This window comes from Rhinoraja longicauda, chromosome 21 (assembly GCF_053455715.1).
Source record: "Rhinoraja longicauda isolate Sanriku21f chromosome 21, sRhiLon1.1, whole genome shotgun sequence".
NCBI classification, from domain to species: domain Eukaryota; kingdom Metazoa; phylum Chordata; class Chondrichthyes; order Rajiformes; family Arhynchobatidae; genus Rhinoraja; species Rhinoraja longicauda.
The window spans coordinates 24,042,445-24,067,216 of record NC_135973.1 but is presented as its reverse complement, the minus strand read 5'-3'; the positions used below and the strand labels follow the sequence as shown (position 1 = coordinate 24,067,216).

General features: G+C 44.3%; 1 protein-coding gene across 1 annotated transcript in view; it reads right to left on the bottom strand.

Annotated features, from left to right (window-relative positions):
- Nucleotides 1-6,587: 6,587 nt before the first annotated feature.
- Nucleotides 6,588-24,772, bottom strand: part of traf7 (TNF receptor-associated factor 7) — a 62,552-nt gene continuing 44,367 nt past the window's right edge. The window contains 11 exon segments of the mRNA XM_078418125.1: nt 6,588-10,334; nt 12,840-12,959; nt 13,817-13,948; nt 14,945-15,064; nt 17,538-17,660; nt 18,167-18,283; nt 18,460-18,499; nt 18,880-18,962; nt 19,742-19,869; nt 20,347-20,395; nt 22,167-22,240. Coding sequence (XP_078274251.1) covers nt 10,320-10,334; nt 12,840-12,959; nt 13,817-13,948; nt 14,945-15,064; nt 17,538-17,660; nt 18,167-18,283; nt 18,460-18,499; nt 18,880-18,962; nt 19,742-19,869; nt 20,347-20,395; nt 22,167-22,240 — 1,001 coding nt within the window. The 3' untranslated portion in view covers nt 6,588-10,319.

Sequence of the window (24,772 nt, the reverse complement as noted above, 5' to 3'; positions counted from 1 at the left end):
TAGCGAACAGGGAGATGAGATTTTGCGGGAGATAAAGGCAGAGATGCGTCAAAAATGATAGCTCTGTGGTCCGATAGACAGGCTTCAGTAGTTTCAATGTTGTTGATTGGGAATCCGGACGATAACACTAGGTCGAGAGTATGGCCTAACTTGTGAGTGGGTCCCATGGTGTGAAGAGTCAGATTGAAGGACTCAACCAGGTGCATAAATTCACTCACAAGAGGCTTAGTGGGACAGCAAACATGAATATTAAAGTCACCAAGAATCATGATCCGGTCAAATTTGGGCAAAATGCTAGAAATCAGATCAGCAAATTGGGTGATGAAGTCCTTATGCATTTTTGGTGGGCGATACACAAGAACAATTAAGAGGGGATAGGCTAGGCCTACTTTAATTAGTTGCACCTCGAAACTGGAGAAATGATCAGCGTTCAGGAGGCGGCAGTTGAAATGTTTCTTAAACACAGTGGCTAAGCCCCCACCGCGTCCGGAGAGCCTAGGCGAGGTGAAGAAGTTACAGTCATCAGGACAGAGTTCCACGAGTGGAGCAAGCTCACCAGGGTTAAGCCAGGATTCTGTGAGCAGTAAGAAGTCCAATCCACGGGTGGTGAAGAAGTCGTTGAGGATGAAGGTCTTGTTCTGTAGGGATCTTGCGTTGATCAGGGCCACTTTAGCAGGGACAGCAGGTGAGCTTCAGTATGGTAGCGGCTCCCACGCCAGCGGGCGGAGGTTCAGGGAGACCACGCCGCTGCGCTTCACAGATGGCCTTGCTGGGAGCCCACGGGCCGGCAGTCCAGGGACCGGGATGATCGGTCGAAGAGCGGCATACCTGAGCTCGAGGGAGCGCCGGTGGATGGAGCGGTAAGGTCGACCAGGTCCGATTTCGCAGCGCTGGGCGAGGTAGGCCGCTGTTGGATGAGTGCGGGCGAGGTTTTTTAAATTTTCGAATGTTCCCGCGCGTTTACCCCGCCTCCTAGCGCGGTGCGTGCGGCGGTGGATGTAAGGCTGGGCCCGCACATCTACCGGGAGTTGATTGAGGAGCGATCGCTGTAAGAAACTTTGTCCGGGACACACAATATAGGACACACAAGGGATTCGAATAAAATGAAGAAATATCGTTAACTGCATCAGGGTCAATATATTTTTAAATGAAAATTGCAACTGTACTGTTGCCACATCTTCCAGTAAATGTGGAAGTTGAGATTCCGCTCTGGGCTTGCTGACTACATTATAACCCAGAATATAAAAGGCAGTCAAAAATGAGGTATCTTGAAGCTGAATAGGAAAATCAACAATGATTGCCTCCCAAAGACACAGCCGGTGTAACTTCAATCTTTATAGCTGTGGGAGACAATGGAAACACAGGTGTTCAGAAGCCAGACATGAGTGTGAAGAGTGCACAAGAAAGATGAACTTGATAGGGGACAAAACATAATTCAGACAAAGGAGGGGAAAGAATTTGCCCCTAAAAAAAATGCATACATCAACTGATGTTGAGACTGTAGCAATGAGAAAGCCCAAGACTTACTCTAGGGTAAGTGTAGGGAGTAACCTATGGTGGCAGGGGCAATTTAATATGGAGACTGCTTTTGATCTGATCTTAGAACGCAAACCAGTAGAGCATAGGAACAGATCCTTTGGGCCACAATGTCTGTGCCGAGCATGATGCCAAGACATCTGCCTAGACATAATCCATATCCCTCCAAGGACATACCTTTAGAACAGAGAGGGGGAGGAATTTCTTTAGGTGGTGAATCTGTGGAATTCATTGCCACAGACGCATGTGCAGGCCGTCATTGAGTATTTTTAAGGCGGAGACTGAGAGATACTTGATTAGTTGGGTGTGTCAAGGGTTATGAGAACACAGGAGAATGGGGTTGGGAGGGAAAGATAGATTAGCCTTGATTGAATGGTGGCGTGGTCTCGATGGACCGAAAGGCCTAATTCTGCTGCTATGACTTATGAATATGAACACTCCTTGCATATCCATGTTCGTATCCAAAAGTCTCTTAAACTGCACTATTGCATCTGCGTTCACCCCCACCCCCAGCAGCCTTTTCCAGGCACTCACCGCCCTGTCAAAAACATGCCCAGTACATCTCCTTTAAACCTTGCCCCTTTCACCTTAAATCTATGCAATCTACTTTTTGATATTTCTATCCTGCGAAATAGGTTCTTTCTACCCTATCTATTATGAGGAAGAACTTTTTCAGTCAGAGAGTGGTGAAGGTGTGGAATTCTCTGCCTCAGAAGGCAGTGGAGGCCAGTTCGTTGGATGCTTTCAAGAGAGAGCTGGATAGAGCTCTTAAGGATAGCGGAGTGAGGGGGTATGGGGAGAAGGCAGGAACGGGGTACTGATTGAGAGTGATCAGCCATGATCGCATTGAATGGCGGTGCTGGCTCGAAGGGCTGAATGGCCTACTCCTGCACCTATTGTCTATTGTCTATCATAATTTTATATACTTGTTTCAGTCTTCCTGTAAGCTCTTCAAAACTAGTAAAATAAATCTTATTCAATTATGATCCAAGTACAATATGGGCAGTGACCTACAGGTGATATATTTATTATTTAATTTAATATTTAATCGACTGATTTCCTCAAAATATTAGATTTTCTTTGAAAGACTTACATTTTGATGACATATTTCATAATCAAAGGCTATCCCAAAACCCGTTAATGAGAATGTTTTGGAAGTTTGGTCATTTTCAAGGTAGATAATGCTGCAGACAATTTTCAAACAAGCTTCCACAAACTAAAGTTAATAACCAGCTTCGAGAAGTTGGGATAAATATTGATCTTGCTTTGTAGATTCCTGCTAGGTCAGTATGTTCTCAAAATGTTTGTTTTTATGTACTTATTTTGCCTGGCTCTGCTGTACAGCAACTTGGATCTTGGACAAACATCAAGCCCAAACTTGGGTTCTAATTCTGGTATTTTCCTCCATTCTTAATTCTTTTCAAATGAAAAGTTAAACAGGGCCTCTTCTGTCTTCTGTAAAATGCATGTAAAGTGATCCTGTGGCAAGATGCCAAGAAAAAAAGCCAAGCTGCCTTCCCGTTATTTTAGCCAATTTCAATCTCTCAAATCCACCTCATTACAATCTCTTCCCAGTCTGAAGAAGGGTCCCGACCCACCCGAAACATCACCTGTCCATGTTCTGCCTGGCATGCTGTTACGCCAGCACAGGGCCTCACTATTACAAGATCATTTACCATCCCCACCCGTACAATCTCACTGAGTGCAGGTAGACTGCTGCACTTCTTTGCACAATAGACTTCCAACCTTTCAAAGTACTTTGTTGGGTGTGACGATACACCCACGGTTTTGTGGCCGTGAAAAGCCATTTACAAAAAAAAACAAAGTCCTGGTTACTCAGCAGGTCAGGCAGCATCTCTGGAGAACATGGATAGGTGACATTTCAGGTGCAACATTTCCTTCTATACAGAGATGCTGAGTTACTGAGTTACATTTTGTGTCTATGGTGTAAACCAGCGTCTGCAGTTCCTTCCTACACATTTCAGATTGGATTCTTCTTCAGACTGATTGACAAAGGAGCGGGGAGGGGCAAAGCTGCAAGAGGGAAGGGGTGGATACCAATGAGGGTTTTTTTAAATATAGGTAGATGGTTGGATAAAGGCCGGAGATGAAATGACAAAATGTGTGAGATAAAGGATGGAAGAGGAGCGAATTGTGAAGCCAGTGAAAGGAATAAGTGAAAGGGGGATGGGGGAGATATGCATGCGAGCCCAGATGGGACACAGCGAAGAGGAAGGAAAAAAGATTAAAAAAATAAAAAGGGGATGTTTGTAGGTTGGATGTCTGCATATAGCAGATGGGAAGTTGGAGCACATAATGCAGGAACAAGTCAAAGCCAAAGTAACTTCCCCATTTAATAAAACATGAATCATTTGTAGTTATTCCAGGGGCCAATGTGTGTGAAGCAACACTAAACAGAATTCTAACATAACTGGCTTCAAAGAAGGATCCTCAGAATAAGTGTGTAATGCAGCCCTTGATCACAAGGCATCTTTTATAATAGTGGCTGACCACACTTCCATTTAAAAGCCCAGTCCCCAAAATATTAATTCAGTCCTAAATCAGACACAAGCACAAACACTCGAGCAGTCAAAGCAAAATAAGAAAAACTTTTTTGGAATTAGATTTGTTTTGGAAATATTAGGATGAGCTGTTAAACTGAGGTCCCATGTGCTTGCTCAGGTAAACTCGCCAGATTGCGGCTTAACTTCATCCCAAAGATAGCAATTGTTTTGATAAGTTTCATGTCAAGTCAAGTCAAGTCAATTTTATTTGTATAGCACATTTAAAAACAACCCACGTTGACCAAAATGCTGCACATCTGATTAGAAAAAAAAAAAAAAGAAACATAGTGGCAGGCAGCCAAACACAACGGCGCGGCCATCTTGAACAAAATGTTTAACTAAAGCAGAATGGTGCACCGAGGTACAGCAAAAAACTTTTTTGCTGTGCGCTATCCAGCCAGCGAAGATTATACAGGATTGTGTCGTGTTTAATTGTCATATTACCAAAAAAAAAAAATTAAATTGTTATTTCCCGTCTTAAAATTTCAACCAAAAAGACAGCAATTGTCCAGTAAAGAGATGGAAATAATTTGCACGTTCTTGTTTGCAGGCTTTGGCCATAATTTCTGCTGAGAGTCAGGAGGCTCTCTGCTGATGGAGCGTATAACAAGATGGCAAAGTCTGTTCTCCACTGCAATATTTAAATTGGTATGCTCATATTCCAGGAGGTGCAGTTGGTGATGCTGTTTCGAGCTGTGGTAATATTGTGGTTAAGTTAGTTTGACCATAATCCTGGGTTGCTGACTATTGAACTGTCTGTAAATTGGAATTCCATCTCAGAAGAATCTGAATGACCATAATTAAAGCTGCAATTAAAAGAACTGGAAAAATTAACGTCATAGATCGTCGAAACAGGGACTTCATCAGATCATCAAGCAACTATTTACACCAATCCTAGCAAATGGCACTTTATTCTCCTCACATTCCCATCAAGTCCTCCCAGTTCCTACCATTCACTTACACAAGAGAGCACTTTACAATGGGCGATTAAACAGCAGTTATACAAACCTGCCTGATTCATTATTAGTTAATTGTCACGTGCACTGAGGTACAGTGAAAAGCTCTTTTGCTGCTTGCTATCTAGTCAGCGGAAAGATTATACATGATTACAATCAAGTCATCCAGATACAGGATAAGATGCAGGGCAGCACAGTGGTGCAGCGGTAGAGTTGCTGCCTTACAGCGCCAGGGACATGGGTTTGATACCGACTATGGAAGCTTTCTGTACGATGTTTGTACATTCCGTGACCTGCGTGGGTTTTCCCCCACACTCCAAAGACGTAGTTTTGTGGGTTAATTGGCTTGGTAAAATTGTAAAATGTCCCCAGTGCACGTAGGATAGTGTTAGTGTGCAGAGATCTCTGAAACTAAAATAATAAAGGGAATAACATTTAGAGTAAGATACAGTCCAGTAAAGTCCGATTAAAGATAGTCCAAAGCCTGGTCTCTAGTTGATGACAGGATGGTTCAGTTAACTAACAGCTGGGAAGAAACTGAATCTAGAGGTGTGCGTTTTCACACTTCTGTATCGCTTGGCTGATGGGAGAGGTGAGAAGAGGGAGTGCCCGGGGTGAGACACTGCCTTGATTATGCCTGTGGCCTTGCCAGTGTAGTGTAGATGGCATAGTTAATGCTACTGTAGGAATAGAAGTTTAAGAGTGCAGTGATTGTAACGAGTGATTGCTGATCTGCTTGAAACCAGCATGCAGGGAACGCCTGCCTGGAACACCATCTTAATCAGCTTGTTCCTCAGAGGGATATGCACCCTTTTTGCCCTCTGTATGGCACAAATCCTTTGGCAATGGGGCTGATTCTGAAAGCCCTCTGGAACTTGGTGTTAGCCTGTGGCTGCAGAACAATTAGAGTTGGAATGGAGTGTTGCCCTGACTCAAGCTGCCTAGGTCCTATGGCGTAATCAATAAAACAGCTTATTCTGTTCATCTTGGCCAGTTTGCAAGGTAGCAATGTGAGGATTTCTTGATTGCTATGTGGCCAAGCTAAAAGGAAAAGTTTCCATCGGAATCATAGAATGGTTAGGGTGCAGGAAACCGGTTTGGCCCTCTGCTGACTCTACTAGTGTTTCTAGTTTTTCTCCTTTCCACCGCCACCATGCAAATTGTTCGCCACTGTGTATTTATCCAATTCCCTCAAAGCTGCAATGGAAGCAGCCTCGGACATATCTGGAGCCAGTGTAGATAGACTGCAGTCTGAAGAAGGGTTCCGCTCCAAAACGTCATCTATTCTTTTTCTTGGCTACCTTCGGTATAAACCAGCATCTGCAGTTCCTTCAGAGTTCATAGAGCCTATTTTCAGATTTCAACCACATCGAGCTAAAACACTTTATCTTCACCTCACAATTATTTTTCTCCTTTATATTATACCCATGACCTCTAGCCTACTCCACCGTCTCATCTGAAAGGATAAGTAGTTACTATATACAGCAGTGCAAATGTAATCTTTTGAGAGCTTGAATTAAACACACAAATAGAGTTGGGAGGATGATTTATTGTTGTAAATACTTTTAACAAAATAATAAAAATGTACAGTCACATAACACATCAGTTTCACAATCGTTTTCAACACAATATTGGTGCAAAATTACGGTAAGGAACTTTGGTTACTTCTCTAGGTTAGTTGGGTACCAATGATGGAAGCAGCAGATGTATATACTCAAAGTGGTTGACAGTGTCTGGGCCTCAATGTGGCTGGCACCCAGCAGAATGGGGCATTGTACACAAATTATAATGGCACCTTGATTAATGCATCGCTGATCAGCCAACGCTGTCTTGCTTGGGCAGAACTATCTATGATAAGAGGCGGAGTGTGGAAGGAAGAGCGAATTGGAATGGCAAATCAAAACCCATGTCTGGATCAGGTATGCATTTGGCAACAACTTGCGTTTAAGTCTCAGATTGTATTTCTCAGCGATGCCCCAAAACAACAGACCAAACCACTTTTCCAACAGGTGAAGAATCTGCTGGCTTTCAAGTTCTGAACTCCTGAAAATAAACCAAGTAAGGCATTTCTAGATAGTTCTGCACATCAGGACAAAGAGGCCTACAAAATGCATGGCTCCTTTTCGGTTTTGTGTTTGTTGCTGTTTTTCCAACTAATTATTCTTTAAAACATTTACAATTTTTAAAAATAGGTATTTAAACCAGACATTCTCTGTTTCAATATAAAATACATCCATGCTAAACGTGTGTGTGTGCGTGTGTGTGTGCATGCAATGCAGAATTTAAGTGACATGAAACCAGCCCTTCTACAACAGGCACAGTGCCAGTTCGGTTGCAGTTTCCTTGGTGAACACTGTTGCAGCTACACATCTCCATTGCATGTGTGGGGCTGCAAGTTACACTGTGTTCAACGCAACAAACCGGGGGATAACGTTTCTTATCTCAGCTAGAGTGCATTTCTGAAATGATCACTATGATAAGCTTTCACCACATACCTGTTCGACAACAGATAGATTAGCGCGACTAATGCAGTAGAATATAAAGTGCTGGAGTAACTCGACGCGTCAGGCAGCATCTCTGGAGGACATGGATGGGCGACGTTTCGAGTTGGGACCCTTCTTCGGACCATGTACTCCAGAGATGCTGCCTGACCCGCTGAGTTACTCCAGCACTGCATGTTCTACACAAGATCCCAGCATCTGCAGTTTATTGTGTCTCCATTTTACGACAAATGCAGTGACTGGTGGCCATGAGCTAAATGCAGGTATAGTTGAGCTCTAAAAAAATAGGCACTTATCTCATTAGAAAAGATTATTTGAAAAACAAGCTGATTTTAACCAAACTGTGGAGGCTTTCAATCATATTGAAATGTATGCTTGCATTGTAAACTAACAAAATGTCTACCTGTAATTCTCAAGTACACAGTTAACATTCATTCAATATCCAGAACCGTACTATGATTATTGAATATTGATTTTCAGTCACAATCTCAAATCACATGATATCTATACTTATATAAATGATTCCTATTGAAATATTTGATATATTCAAATATATATTTGATATATTCAAATATATACTACATTTTGTAGCAGGTGGATCCTTCCTTGGGTAAATCTATGTACACAACCATTCTAACTCCCAGAAGCCAACAATTTAGACTTGCACATTAATATAGAGCAGCTGAACAAGTGGAATTGTTTAATTTTTAGACTGGGCCTTATTTATAGCTTTTAAATCATGTGCCACATAACATTTAAGAAAAAGGAAGATTTATGCATGCAGATGGTGCTTTCTTGCATGGGAGATTGCACCAAATCTGTATCGTTTTACTATATTAATAGTAAACTGTGCATTTACATGCATTCTAATGGTAAACAGCAGAGATTTCATGTGCAACGAAGAGGCTACGCTTGTACACAAATGCATAATTCACATTGTATATCAGTTCTAAGGCTCTTAGTGGAAGAAAGCCACTGACTTCTGAATATTAACCTCTCACTGTGTCCAAGGGCAAAAACTGGAACTTTTCCCACAATTTTCTACTCATCCTCTCTCAAGTTGGTGATTTTGATGAAGTGCCATTGTTCCCCAGGAGTTTAGTTTAGTTTAGAGATACAGCATGGAAACAGGCCCCTTTGCCCACCTGAGTCCACGTTGAGCATCGATCACCGTTCACATGTTATCCCACTCTCTACTAACCAGGGACAATTTATAAAGGGCAATTAACGTACAAATTCGATGTGGATGGAAACCGGATATCCCAGAGTAAACCCACAGGGAGAACATGCAAACCCCACACAGATGGCACACAAGCAGAATGGGATCCTGGATGAATCTTGGGTCGCCTGGGTTTGGATACAGAGGGCAAGTGAAAGCACTCTGGCTGATCTAACTAGCTGGATACTGGGGTTGAGTACTGCACCATTTTGTATATTAGTCAGTGAGCTATTGGGAGACCCAGCGGGAGGAAAGACCTCATACATGTTCAGCTTCAGAAACACATAAAAAGGGAGCTATGGCCAATTCCATTTTCCTATTCACATCTATTTAATCTTCCTATTAAAATTCATTTACTGTGTTAAAATCAATAATTGCACAACACTGATTGTTCAAGACATTTGCTGCAGCCAGGCTCATTTTAAAGCCTTATTAATTTCATTTTAACAGTAATTAAGTAACGATCCTGTAAAACAGAAATGAGTAAGTAGCAGCAGCAGATATTACTTTCAACGTGAAATCGTTGGTATGTCTCAGCTGCTAAAACATTGGCAAAGGACGATTTTCTTTTATTTGGAAAACTGGATTTGCCAAGCGAGTAAGCAGGATGGAGAAATCGTACCTCATTACAGCCATTTGGTGACAATTTGTGTTAAGAAGGCGTACAGAAGGTAAAGAGAGTGCAGCTTCAATGATCACCCTGCCTTGCTAGAATACAAATGGGGATTTTTAAAGCGGAGATTCTTGATTAGTAAGGGTGTCACAGGATATGGGGAGTGGGCCGGAGAATGGGGTTGGGAGGGAAAGATAGATCAGCCACGACTGAATGGCGGAGTAGACTCGGTGGGCCGAATGGCCGAATTCTGCTCGAATGACATGAACGTGAAATTGTTCTTTATAAAAGTAAACACGGATCAAATTAAGGTTGGCTGGTACACGGGTTGAAGGTCTCACTTGGCTGCAGCTCATAAACCAGCCTTTTTGTGGGTATGCACTTGAAACAGCGCAAAACAATACAGAAACAGTAAGGCTAATGAAGGATACAGTCACCCACGTCGACTCTTAAGTGAGCCGCAACACATTTCCCAGCGACTTTCATTTTCGGTTATTCAGAATGGGCTTGATCCATTTGATTAATGAGGTGGGAGAACTCAGGGGTGCACACATACAGACCTGAATGCAGGCTCCTATACCTATATGCACTACACACAATTTTTTTAAAAATCACACCATAATTATGAAGGCCAGTTTACAGTGCATATCTTTCATTGTCTTGTGCCACACCTTCAATCAATTCCTTCAGAACTTGGTTAATTCTAGTGTGCTGGCAATGTGACAGTGTTACTTCCCCACTGGGAAACCTGTGGCTGCGTCTTCCTTTACAAAGCAGAAGAAGAAAAGAAAAAAATCGGCCGGCAATCTTAGAACAGATTGCTCTGTGGCAGCCACGTTGTGTTGGCTTTGCTTCCATTCCAATAACAACCTCCACATTGGAAAGTCGAGCCGCGGAGAATGCTGCAGTCCGTTTAGGAAATCTTGTGTCCTAACAGGTCCAGACCTGGAAGGAATAAAACAAAAATGTTAGTGGGTTTCTGGCAAATATGGAATACTGGATTTGCCAAGTGAAGAAGCGGTGATGGAGAAATCGTGCAAGTTTTCGCACAGTGGTGCAACCAGACACACGGGTTCGATCCTAAGTGCGGTGCCACCAGCAGTAGCTGCCTCGCCAACTGTCTGCCTGCCCTTTCTTTTTGTTGTTTTTAGTCTGTCTGAAGAAGGGTCTCCACCCGAAACGTCACCCATTCCTTCTCTCCTGAGATGCTGCCTGACCTGCTGAGTCACTCCAGCATTTTGTGAATAAATACCTTCGATTTGTACCAGCATCTGCAGTTATTTTCTTACACTAAAAAGTATGTTTTAGTGTTCATTGGTTTGTTTTACGTGGGAGGTGGGGAGGGGGTTGGGGAAAACTTTTTTTCAATTTCGTATCTTGAAGGAGATGCGATTTTTCCCCTATCGTGTCTCCGTCCACCCTGCGGCCTAACATCGTGGAGTTGGCGGCCTTTCCTGGACACCGACGGGCGCTCCAAACCGCGGGACTTTAACATCGCGGAGATTGTGATCCCTTTGCCGGGGTTCGAAGTTCCAACCGCGGGGCCTGTGGACTTTAAAGTCGTGAAACCCGCGGTCTCTGGTGAGAAGAGAGGCCGACTCGGGAGCTCCAGGCCACGGAGAGTTTCAACCGCCCCGGTGCAGGAGTTTCGGTCACCCCGACGGGGTCTTCGATCGTCGGCTGCAGGGGCTTTGATCGCCCCAACTGCGGATGGTTTGACTGCCCTGACCGCGAGAGAACAAAGAGGAAGAAGCTGGAACTTTATTGCCTTCCATCACAGTGAGGAATGTGATGGATGCTTGTTAACTTTTATGTGGTTGTTGCTTTAAACTTAGTATGGCTTTATGGTAACTCAAATTTCACTGTACCTTAATTGGTACATGTGACAATAAACTGACCTTGAAACCTTGTCTGTATGGAGTTTGCATGTTCTCCCCGTGATCGCATAGTTTTGCTCTAGTTTCCTTCCACATTCCGATGGCATTCAGATTTATAGGTTAATTGGCTGCTCTATATTGTCCCCAGGGTGTAGGATAGAGCTAGTGTACGGGTGACTGATGGTCGGCACGGACCAGGTGGGCCAAAGGGTGCCTCTAAACCAAACTAAACTCCCGCGTCAATGAATCCAAGATACTGCTCGATGCAAACTATCCATACTACAGTATACTGGCAGCTCCATGGTAATGTATCAATGTGGTTCAGGTGGAAGTGTCCCCTGCATGGAGCCCTTGCAAAACCAGAGGATTGGAGTTTACCTGATGACATGGTAAATAGCTGAGAGCCTGGAGCTGCTTTGCTTGGCAATCTACCAGTGATTATGCAGTCAACTGGAAAAAGAGCCGTTTATCTCATAACATGGAAATGGGTCCTTCGGCCCAATTGCCCACACCGACAAGATGCCTTCATCTGTACTAGTGCCTACTGCCTGCGTTTTGTTCCTACTCCTCTAAACCTTTCCTATCCATGTACCCGTCCAAATGTCATTTAAATGTTATGGTACCTTCCGCAACTACCTCCTCTGGCAATTCGTTCCATATACCCACCAAGTTCTGTGTGGAAAAAGTTGACCCTCAGTAATAAATCTTTCGTCTCTCACCTTAAACCCATCTCCTCTGGTTGCTGATTCCACCACTGTGGGTAAAAAACTGCATTCACCCTATCTATTCCTCACCTGATCTATAAGATTACCCCTCAGCCTCCTACGCTCCAAGGAAGTCCAGCCAGCCCAGCATCTCCCTATAGCTCATGATCTCAAATTCTGGTAACATCTATGCAAATCTTCTCTGTACACGTTCCAGCTCAAATCGCGGCCTCACCAACTCAATTCCTTGCGCTCTGTCTATATATTAACCCAAAATTCATTACGTAACAATTAGGTACCTTAGCTGGATCCTTCAGCTATTCAGATTAGCAGCATGCATTGGTCCTTGTAGAAACAAGGAACAGCAGGTGCTGGTTTACACAAAAGGACAAAGTATTGGAATAACTTAGCAGGTCAGGCAGCATCTCTGGAGAGCATGAATAGGTGACGTTTGGGGATGTGGTCCTTCTTCAGACTGGAGTCCTACAAACTTGGGACAAATTACAATTTTACCAAAGCCAATCAACCTACAAAGTTGCACATCTTTGCAATGTGAGAAGAAACCGGTGCACCCGGAGGAAACCCACGCAACTCTACCGCTGTCTTTCAGTGTGAAGAAGGGTCCCGACCCAAAACGTCACCTAGCCATGTTCTCCAGAGAAGCTTCCTAACCCGCCCAGTTACATCAGCACTCTGGATCGAATAGTTTTTCCTCATCTATGTTGCAAGTTAAGTTCAGAATAAATGAACATGACTTGCTTAATCCTGGCTATTTCCAAAATGTCAAATCCTGCCTTTTCTCTTCACAGATACTCTGTAGTTCTTGAATTTTTAGTTTGTTATTTAATTTTATAAAATAAAACACTTACTTTAACTGTGCTATCCACTGCACCTGAGAAGAGTCGTCCTCTGGAGACAGCTAGTGCGGTGACACTGCCCTGGTGACGGAGCAGGGTCTGTGTGCAGATCATGTTATCCATACTCCAAACCTAGAGCAAAATTATGTTCATGCACATGAATATTGGATACAACAATTATAATATATACTGGTGCTGGGCAAGCGTGGGCACTTTGGGCCTGTTTCCACACTCTATGATTCTAATTCGCCAAGTTTGTTAGCAAATGAATGTTACATAGAAACATAGAAAATAGGTGCAGGAGTAGGCCATTCGGCCCTTCGAGCCTGCACCGCCATTCAATATGATCATGGCTGATCATCCAGCTCAGTAGCCTGTACCTGCCTTCTCTCCATACCCCCTGATCCCTGTTGATCTCATGTAACTGATAATGCAAGCCTCGTGCGGCAGGTCCCTGCGACCATACCCTGACAGCAGGCCTGGCTCGCCCGCCACGGAACCGGGAGAGGAAAACCGCCAAGCCCGGACCCTGCTCGCCCCTGAAGACTGGGAAGCGGAGAGGAGGTGGGGGGGAGTCGGCGACGGCGGCAGATGGTGGGCAGAGAGCCAGTAAGGTTTTACATTCCACGCCCTCAAAGTTGGCTGCGGGAGACACCCTGGCGAAGGTTGAAGGTGGCCAGGTGAGGAGAGGGTCGACGGTTCGTGGGAAAACTGGATAGAGGCTACGGCTGCAACGTGCCTTTGTGGACAGCTGCAGCTGAGGCTGTGCCAAAATTGCGCCAAACCCTGGATCTAGGCTTAGAGGGCTGTTTTTATGCATTATGTACTTAACCGACCATTGTACCCATGTATGACAACAATCTTACTGCTCGGCATGCATTAAAAAACTGTCATTGTACCGCGGTATATTTGATAATAAATCATCATTGGATCATTAAAAAAGAGGCAAGGTGGTACATTTCCCACATTGAACTGAGATGATAACTTACCCTGAGCGACCGGTCGTAAGATGCACTGAAAACTTTGGTCTGATCTGGTGTTGAAATCACAGCCAAGGCATATACTGTGCCCACATGACCAGTTAGGGTTCGGACCTGCTCTTTCGATTCTATGTCCCACACCTTGAAAAGGAGTTCAGAGGATTACAAAATTGCAGCTTTGTTCACAACCTCAGAATATACTGAAGTGGCGCAGCAAGTAGTGCGGCCACATCATGGCTCAAACAAAATCAGGTTCGATCCTGACCTCGCTTACAATCTGTGTGGAGGCCAAGCGTTGTCCCTGCAACCTCGTAGCATTCCCCATGGAGTTCTGGCTTCTTCCCATGTCCCAACGATATGCTGGGATCTTCCAGTTTCTTATCTCCAAAGATACACGGGTTGGGTTGGTCAAATAGTCACTGAAAATTACTCCAGGGTAGGCGGGTTCAGGAGGATTAGGGCATCAGGAGGAGAAGGGTCCCGGCTCGAAATGTCACCTATCCATCTTCTCTTGAGATGCTGTCGGACCTGCCAATCTTTTTTTCTAGGATCAGCAGCAGAAACCCGGTTCAATCCTGACTACGGGTGCTGTCTGTACGGAGTTTGGACGTTCTCCCTGCAACCACTTGGATTTTCTCCCAGTGGTCCAGTTTCCTCACACATCACAAAGACGTGCAGGGTTTTTTGTTATTTGGTTTCTGTGAATTGTCCCTGGAGTGTAGGATAGTGAACTAGCATACAGGTGATCGTTGTCAGCATGGACTTAGTGGGCTGAAGTACAGCAATCCATGCTGTATTTCTAAATTAAACAAAACACTGGTGTAATGGAGGACACACAGGGGCCAATTTGTGCACAGTAAAGTTGCACCTAAAATAGTGACCTTGGTGGTCTAGCGCTATGAATTCAGAGGAGTTTATGTTGGCCAAGACAAGACAACTTCTGGACTTGTTTTCTGGAATAGTACCTTTGGTCTTTTACATTACTCTGAGAGCTCAGATAGGGCTGAGTTTTGATGGCTCATCTGGAAGGCAGCATCTCACAGTGCTGCAGTCCTTTGGTAATTGTAACCCGCCTAGTTTTCGATCCACGAAAGGTTCGTAATTAAACAATATGCTCTGTGGAAAGGAATTACTCACGTGGATGAGGTTTTCATATGTCCCACACACGATGTGGTGATTTGTAACTGCGATAGAATAAACACTTCCGCCAGAAGTCTGCAGCACATGCACACATTCCAAAGTTCTTATGTCCCATATCTGCAGATAAAACCCAGATATCCATTAGAGTCGAGAGTTAACATTACTTGTTAAAAATAATCCAAATCTTCAACAACTAAAGTTTATTCGACATACATCCCTTCGTAACCCATCTTCCACAGTCAACAATGGACCATTGTGGGCTCCACCTTTCCTTGGTCATCAGTAATTTGTTCTGAACCTTTTCATACCTCTAGTTTCCCTCCCCCTAACCTTAGACTGAAGAAGTTTCCCATGCTGTATCTCTTAACTCTCTAAACTCCCCTCAGCTATGAAAATTCTGACCATGGATGCCATCTGAAGGGAGCTTGCAATTGTCTCTGTGATCGCACACCTTTCTCCCATTTCCTAAAGAAGTGAAAGTGTGATAACAGAACTGGTGTGAAGGGAGGCAGCGCATCGATAGAGTTGCTGCCTTACAGCATCAGAGACCCAGGTTCAAACCTAACTATGGGTGCTGTCCGTCGGAGTTTGTACATTCTCCCTGTGACTGTATGTTTTTTTTTTGGGGTGTTCCGGTTTCCTCCCACACCCCAAAGGCGTACAGGTTTGTAGGTTAATTGGCTTCTGTAAAACTTGTAAATGGTCTCTAGTGTGTAGGATAGTACTGGTGTACGGGGATAGCTGGTTGGCGCGGTCTTGGTGGGGCGAAGGGCCTGTTTCCGCATTGTATCTTTAGAGTAAACTAAAAAGATGATCGATGGTTGTCATGGACTCAGTAGGCCGAAGGGCCTGTTTCCATTAGGCATTTTTCAATCAATCACTCATAAACACAGTGTATATATTCTACATGGGACTAATTCTTTGTACGGTAGTTGGCTCTTTAGGAGAACTAATTAAGTCTTGTTTTGGACGTAGCAACTGCGGGTAAGGAATTGTGTGAGCTATGCAATACAATCTGAAATAAGATTTCAGATCAGTCTGAAGAAGGGTCTCGACCCGAAACGTCACCCATTCCTTCTCTCCCGATCTGCTGCCTGACCTGCTGAGTTACTCCAGCATTTTGTGAATAAATACCTAAATCTGAAATAAGACTCATCTATCTGAGAGATGGATCTTTTGCTACGAGGACTTGCTTCTATCTAATTCAGATCAGAAGGAAACCCTTTAAAACTGTAATCTGCTGAGTGGCCCCATCTCCCCCAATTAAAACAAGCAAGCAGTGCCGCATCTATTAGTTATACAGTTGTTACCATAGATACAGAGAAATTATCTGGATTTGAAAGCATAACATTAAACACTGGCAATCTACAAAAACTGCTGCTAAAAGAAGAGTTGGCAGGGAATAGAACATGCAGATGATTCCCTAAACAAAATGTACAAATGAGGCCAATTTTGTCTGTATAGATTTGTGGAAACATTGTAGTTGTAGATTGGCCCCGAGAGACATGGAATGTACAATGTTCATTTCTGACCTAAAATTCTCAACATAAAATTGGTCTAAATTCCAGATATTGTGCATTTTAACTTTTTAACCTTCCCAAAATCCTGGTACTTTGGATCGTATATATTTTTCGAGATCAATGTTTAAAAGTATTATTCTGAAATGTGGAAGTGGTATTTGCGATATTACAAAAGAGGATGACACCATTACCATCCATGGATCAGGTCTTGCACTCTTGCTTGATTAACACACAACTCAAATACCCAGGAACAAAGGTGATTACAAAAGGTGGTAGACACTGCCTGGTCCATCATGGATATTGACCTCCCCACCATAGAAGGGATCTACAGGACCCGCTGACTCAAAAACGGCAGCCAGCTTCATTAAGAACTCTCACCACCCTGGCCATGCTCTCATTTCACTCCTGCCATCGGGAAAAGACGTAACCTACAGGTTCAGGAGCAGCTTTCTCTTAACACCCATCAGGGTCTTGAACATGACAAACACCAACTAAACTATTAACTGTCTTGGTTAGTAAGGGTGTCAGGGATTATGGAGAGAAGGCAGGAGAATGGGGCTGAAAGGGAAAGACTGATCAGTCACGATTGAATGGTGGAGTAGATTTGATGGGTGAATGGCCTAATTCTTCTCTGATAACATGAACATGATTCCACTTGGGACTTTGGGCATTTGTTTTGCACTACCTATTTTATTTTCACATTTATTGAACTTTCCATTGTTTATTGTGTTATCTATGAGTACTGTGTTTACAGACCTGATGTGCTGTTGCAAGAAAGAATTTCATTGTTCCCATTTTTGTACTTATGACAATTAAACCCTCTTGACCTTTCACACTTATGATTTCAAGTTTAATTGCCTATTAAATACCTACTCAGAGCACTTGTACACATCAGATCAGAAGTTGCTAATCTGCGAGGCACAGCCACTGGGCACAAAGTATAGGTCACATAAACTGCACATGGCAAATGTTATTCACTTATGAGTACGCTGGCATCTTTCAGATTCCCTGAACAGAACAGCAAAACTCGAGGCTTGAACCATGCACAAAAATAGGAACAGCATGCCAACCTTGATTGTTTGGTAGGACCCACTGTAAAGATGGTTCTGAGATGCCACCAGTGCCCGTACCCAGTGATTCAAACCAGTGAGCTCCTTCTTCAGATTCAGATCTGTGCCTACAATGTCCCAAACCTTAGGAATGAATCACATTAAAATGGTGCGATTAAAATACAATGCAGGAACGGTAGAGTTGCTGCTTTACAGCGCCAGAGACCCGGGTTCAATCAACTACGGATGCTGTCTGCACGGACATTGTCCATTCTCCCCGTGAACGCATGGGTTTTCTCTGGGTTTCCTCCCACATCCCAAAGACGTGCAGGTTTGTAGGTTAATTGGCTTTGGTAAAATCGTAAATTGTACCTAGCAATATTGCACCATTTAAGAAAAAATTATACAGGCACATGGACAGGACAGGCTTTTGAGGGATATGGGCCAAACGTAGGCAGGTGGGACCAGTGTAGATGGGACATGTTGGTCAGTGGGGACCAGTTGGTCCGCAGGGCCTGGCTTAACACTGTATACTTCTATGACTAGTGCGCAGGAGAGTGTGCGGGGTGACGCTGGTCGGGGCGGACGCGGTGGGCCTGTTTCCACATTCTAATTTTAAAAGTCTAAAGTAAAGTCTAAAGATTTATTACCTTAATAGCTTTAAGCGAGCCACTGAAGAGCATGTTTTGAGACGATACCAAAGTGCAAACTGGATTGTCGTGTGCCCTAATGGTATTAACTTTTTGCAAAGCTGGAACATCCCAAACCTACAGAGTGTGAACGAAGAGCAAAAAGTGATGAATAAACAGGCACCTGAGCACAAGCAAAACCCAATAAACAAAACCCGCAGGATCTTGCCTAAATGTCCATAATTAAAACATTCTGCAAACATGGGAAATGCAAAACATTTTACACGAGTTTCTAAATTAATTAGCACACTTACAATTATGGTGCAGTCTGCCGAGCCACTGTACAACTTGTTCCTACAAATGAAAATTAAATGGAAAAAATGTACACTTTATTTAGGTTTTACTTAAAGTCTTGCATTCACTAGAAAATATCGCATCTTTAACATAGCAAAAAACATCCCAAGCATTATTAAATGGAATTTGACACAGCCAAGCTAAGAGATGTTGGAAAGGTGGCCAAACCTGGGAGAAAGTGGGAGATCTTCAGCAATCTTTTAAAGTGGGAGATAGCAATGCAAGTGGTTAGAGAGAGATTTAATAGTTTGAGCCTCAATTCTTGATAAATGTATAGCTCTATAACGTAAAGACTTTAAAACGGGAGCAAAAGAAAATGTGCTTTTCTGAGTATTAGTCAAGAGAAGAACCAAAGAGATTTATGAAACTTTATTACATACCCATGAATGCAAAGAGCTAAGACTATGCCATCGTGTCCCTCCAGTGTCTTCTGGCATTTGTATGTGGTACAGGTGTCCCACACCTAAAGTGGGTGTGAGATCAGCTCTTAATTTTGCGTGATAATTACAGCAGGAATATGAACAAAGCAATCAATATTTATAGAGAAAACGCAGTGCAATATGTCAAGACACTTCAAAGGAGTGTCATGAAACTTCACACTTGAGGCACATCTGATGATGCTGGAATATATAGCAAAAATATATACCATGTTTGAAGTTAGTTAGTAAATTAACTATTTAACCGTTTTACCATTGCTCTTATTGCACCAGTCAATACATAACAGTTGTGGTGGTCTGTGGAGGATGAAAAAAGACTCGGCGCGGGCCCCAGACTGTCGGGGGAAGCCGCCAAGCTGGAGCCTGCTCAGCCCCCAAAGACCAGAGAGGATGGAGCAAGGAGCAAGGCCGGTATGGGAGTGAACCGGGGTTTGGCCTTCCACGCCCTCAAGATCGGCTGCGGGAGGCTCCCCCGGGGCACAAAGGTGGACGGGCTAGCAGAGGAACGTCGGTTCACTGATTGATCCAGACGTCCAAAGAAGCTTGGATCAGGCACCGCTCATTAGACCAAAATCATGGACTGGACTTTGAAAATGGCGCCAAAACCTTCTGTCTCTTGCATGCGAACTATTTCTGTACACTTTCCTAATTGGGGATTGTGCTTAGGTACGCCAATACGTTACTGAACTGTATGTAAAAAAATAATTTATCTGTGCGTTTGCACGTGACAATAAAGCACCAAGGATCATTTCAAAATAATGCATTCGCAAGTGAGCTCAGATTGTAACAGAGTCAAAGAACGCACCTTGATTGTTTTATCTGAGGAGCCACTGAAGAGGAGATCGCCAGTGGAGTGGACACACAAACACCACACCGGTCCTTGGTGACCCACAAAGGTACCCTTGCACTTAAATATCTGCTGAGGGTCGTAAGCTGAAAACACAACGAAGCACTGATCAATTCAGTAGTCAGCTGCTGACAACGTCTACAGCTAGTAGTAGAAACAAGGAACTGCAGATGCTGGTTTACACAAAAGATCACAAAGTAGTAACTCAGTGGGTCAGGCAGCATCTCTGGACAACATGGATAAGTGACGTATCGGGTCAGAATCCTCCTTCACACTAATAAAATAAGCTGGACAAAGTGCAGAGAAGATTTTTGAGTCTGAAGAAGGGTCCCGACCCGAAAAGTCACCTATCTATGTTCTTCAGAGATACTGCCTGACCCACTGAGTTACTGCAGCACTTTGTGGCCTTTAATGTCTCCAACAACATTACATGTCAAGTAAAATCACCAAATATCTTCAGGAGATGACTAGGCTTCCGCTACATATTTATTTTGCATTGGTGCACAGACATTTATTTTGCATCTGTATATATTTTGAAGGAAGATATTTCAACCAATACTTACAACCCAGGATTCCCATGTTTAATCTGGCATTGATATGTGAAAGTTCGTCCTACAATAAAATAAAATTCACATCACTTAAAAGGTTATATAAAAAGTACAATACAATATAACATGTGGATACAATGTTACAGTTGTACATGTTATGTTACAATTATACAAGACATTGGTGAGGCATTTGGAGAATCGCGTTCAGTTTTGGTCACCCTGCTATCGGAAGGATGTCGCTAAGCTGGAAAGAGTGCAGGGAAGATTTATGAGGATGGTGCCAGGACTCGAGGGCCAGAGCTAAAGTGAGAGGTTGGGCAGGCTAGGTCCTTACTCCCTTGAGTGCAGGAGGATGAGAGGTGTACAAAATCAGGGGGATAGATAGGATGAATGCACTGAGTCTTGTATCCAGCGTAGAGGAATCAAGAACTAGAGGATGTATGTTTAAGGTGAGAGGAGAAAGACTTAATAGGAAACTGAGGGGCAACCTTTTGATGCAGAGGATGATGGATATATGGAACAAGGTGCCAGTGGAGGGAGTTGAGTCAAGAGTTTTTTTTATTGTCATATGTTCCTAAATAGAACAACAAAACACTTACGTGCAGCAGCACAACTGTAATGTACTGTAATATTTTAAAGACATTTGGACGGGTACATGGATAGGATCGGTTTGGAGAGATATGGGCTAACGCAAGCAGGTGGGACTAGCGTGGATGGGGCATCTTGGTCAGCATGGGCATGTTGGGCCAAATTCTGTGTTGTATGCCTCTGACTCAAAGAAAATGAATGTTGACAGGGACAGGCTGCATAGGTTTTGGGGTGGAGTTTGTCAGATGGATTTTGCATCTTAGAAGTCTTGAATTGAAAAAGCTAAATAATTGGAAGTGCTAGACTAACAATATTAAGCAACAGCACAGGAAAGTGCCTGCTTAGCTTGGATAATCTGCAAATTATTTACTGAAAATCCCATTAACGTCAAAGTTACAAAATATATAAAATGAAACTAGTTCTCAGTTTCGAGACATTAAAGGTCATCCTTGAGTATGCAGTCATGCATTTGAGTTGCTCAGCAATTGTAATATCTGCAAAGTATGTGCGTGTGTGAAGCTTTAGTTCCTGTATCTTTCAAGAACTATGTTATGAACTAAACTGTAAAATTATTAAGAGGGGGAGATCAAATAAGTACAAAAAGGAACTGCACAGTAATTTGATGAAAATCATGACAAAAGTCAGAACAAGAAATGAAACTACATTTAATAAATAAGGGTCATGTACATTCATTTACACTGGAGAAAATGGATTGTTGACGTTTGGGGTGGGGACCCTTCTGCAGACTGAAGAAGGGTCCCGACTTGAAACGTCACCTATCTATTTTCTCCAGAGATGCTGGCTGACCCGCTGAATTACTCCAGCACTTTGTGTCTATCTTTGGCATAAACCAGCTTCTTCAGTTCCTTTTTATTGCATTAATTTACAACTTGCTCAACATTCAAGAGTGAAGAATTTGGTGTTAGATATGTGTTAATCATAGATAGACTCACAGACAATTTACGGAAATAGGAACTGAGTGTTTACTGTCCTGTATTTTGTCTTTCCATGTTTTTGCAAGAATTCTTTCAAGATGTGTTTTGAACTTCACTGCTGTGTGTACTGCCAGTAAATCCCAACATTATCAGGAAGTGCCATCTGTACTACATCCAGAAAACAAACATCCTTGTTTCCCAGAAGCAGGGACTGTCTCGCATAAACAAATAAACTCGAGGGCTGCAGGCAAATGAGTTATTCCGAACCCCAGTTGCAGCTGGGCATTAGGAAACAAACTTTAAAGGTCTTACACTTAACATCGAGGCATCCCTGCGGAACTCCATTAGGTCCTCGCTGAGTTTACTTTGGTTTTCATCCAAAACATCTGAAACAATAGAATCACACTTGTTTCAAAACTGAGTCCATCATAATTAATGCAATTCAAAGTCAAGTCAAGTCAAGTCAATTTTATTTGTATAGCACATTTAAAAACAACCCACGTTGACCAAAGTGCTGCACATCTGATTAGGAAAAAAAAAAAGAAACATACAGTGGCAGGCAGCCAAACACAACGGCGCGGCCATCTTGAACAAAATGTTTAACTAAAGCAGAATGGTGTCCCGCGGCCGCGCCACACCGGGCGATGGAAGGCCCCGCTGCCGAGCTGCACCGGGCGCTGTTCAGTCCCGCGGCCGAGCGCGCCGCCATAAACATTTTCAAACGTCTTGTGGCCAAATGCATTAGCTGGAATAACTTTCTTGCTTACTGGGGCGGCAGTTGGGCAGCGGGGGAATTGCTGTCTCACAACCCCAGAGACACAGGTTCAATCCTGACTGTTGTGTATTCATGCCAATACACAAGAGTTGCAACTCACAGTTTTATTTGTACTCAAGCGGAGGTAACAATAAGTGCTAGCGTCTTCACAGTCTGGTCATGGTCTGCCTGCAAGGCAGCGACCGGCAGCGTACATAGTCAAGGTGGGAGTGAAGATCCGGACTGGATCGTGTGTGGAATGTGCCGCATGCATAGTGAATGTGACGCTATATATATATAGTGAAGGTGAACTAGCATGCACAATCTACATCCTTCCTCTCAAGGAAAGAATACATAATAAAATAAAGATACAGTAGTCGCCGTGGATCTTATAATATATATCACCGCTCATGTGCGACTAACATAAGTACAGGTAAACTGATATCGACAAAGGCAGTCCAAACGTAGCCTGTTGAATGTCACTCAAAGTTCAAGTGTTAGGCCTGGTACTTCACGGTGGGCTGGCAGGCACGACCTGCACGTGTACGGTACAGTCCCGCTGGAGACGAGACCGGTGGAACCGGCCCCAGAGAGTGCGATGACATTGCTGGCGATGGGACGGGAGACAATGGCGGGAGGTGAGGTGGCGAGGCCACAGGCGAGGCCGGAAGGGCTGACAGACCGGGCAGCGGACGCACAGACAGGCCGGTGTCCCCAGAGGGGTGCGGGTGGGTTAAAGTTGAGTGGTCGGGCAGGAACAGATGTGGTGCCGGTTCGCACACTGGCAGGATGTGCTGTCGGTTGCGTCGGTAAATTCCGCCGTCGGCTTCGACAAAATACGAACGAGGCTCGGGCGCTGGCCGAGATATCACCCCCAGGCGGTCGTGACCCTTTTCGGTTCGTAGGCGGACCACTTGACCGTTAGCCAGTGGTGGCAGAGGCCTGCTCGTCTTGTCGTACCAGCGTTTTTTGATGTCACATTTCCGTTGCAGCTGGTACTGAACATCAGATGGAAAGCGAACTTGTGGCTCCAGTGTATGTTTAGCAATGGGTAAAGTGGTTCTTGTCTGCCTGGACATTAGGCGTTGCGCGAGTGAACCAAGGATCGGATCGCGGGAGATGTTCCGCAGGTTTAGTAAGTCGAGGAAAACGTCGGAACCCGCTCTGCGGGAACGTTCCATTACCTGCTTGGCACTCCGGACGGCACGCTCCGCTAGCCTGTTAGACTGAGGGTATTCGGGGCTACTAGTGATGTGGCAAAAGTCCCAGCGTGCAGCAAATTCTTTGAATTGGAGGCTGGAGAATTAGCTGCCGTTGTCGGAGAGTAGGCGATGAGGAGCCCCGAGAATGGAGAAATGGCGTGCAAGCTTCTGGATCACTGCCGCGGAGGTGAGGCTCGGGAGCAGATCGATCTCGAACCACCCGGAGTACGAGTCGACTATGACTAAGTACCGCTTCCCGTTCCACTCAAAAATGTCAGTTGCCACGATGGACCACGGGAGGTCAGGAACCGGGTGTGGAAGGAGTGGCTGTTTCTGTTGGTGCGGCGCCAGGCTGTTGCACACCGCACAGGACTCTACTTTTTGACGAATATAGTCAGACATTCCAGGCCAGAAGAACATGCTCTTAGCTCTCGAGATCGTTGCTTCTGTGCCTGGGTGTCCCCCATGGATGCTGTCGAAGTACTTGCCATGTAAGGAGGCAGGAATCACAGGTTTGTGGCCCTTTACGACAATACCACCCTGCAGGACGAGCTCGTCGCGGACGGAGAAGAAGGGCTGTAAGGCAGCCGGCAGTCTGTTCTGCTTGACCGGCCACCCATGTCTTATGACAGAGGATAGTGCTAGGAGGGTGTCGTCGGCGGCAGTCGGGGCTGCCAGGTCCTCCAGGGAGGACGAGGGGACGTAGGAGACCATCATGACGGAAAACTCGTCCCCTGTCGAAGGAGAGCCGCAGGTTGCCCGCGGAGCTCGAGAAAGGGTGTCCGCCAGGTGCATGTCCTTGCCCCGCTTGTAGACTAGAGATTGTCGTACCTCTGAAGCTGCAGCATCATCCGCTGGAGCCGCGCAGGGGCGGCATGTATTGGCTTGCTTACAATGCTAATGAGTGGCTGGTGGTCTGTTTCGATCGTGACCTTCTTGCCGAAGATAAAATCATTGAATTT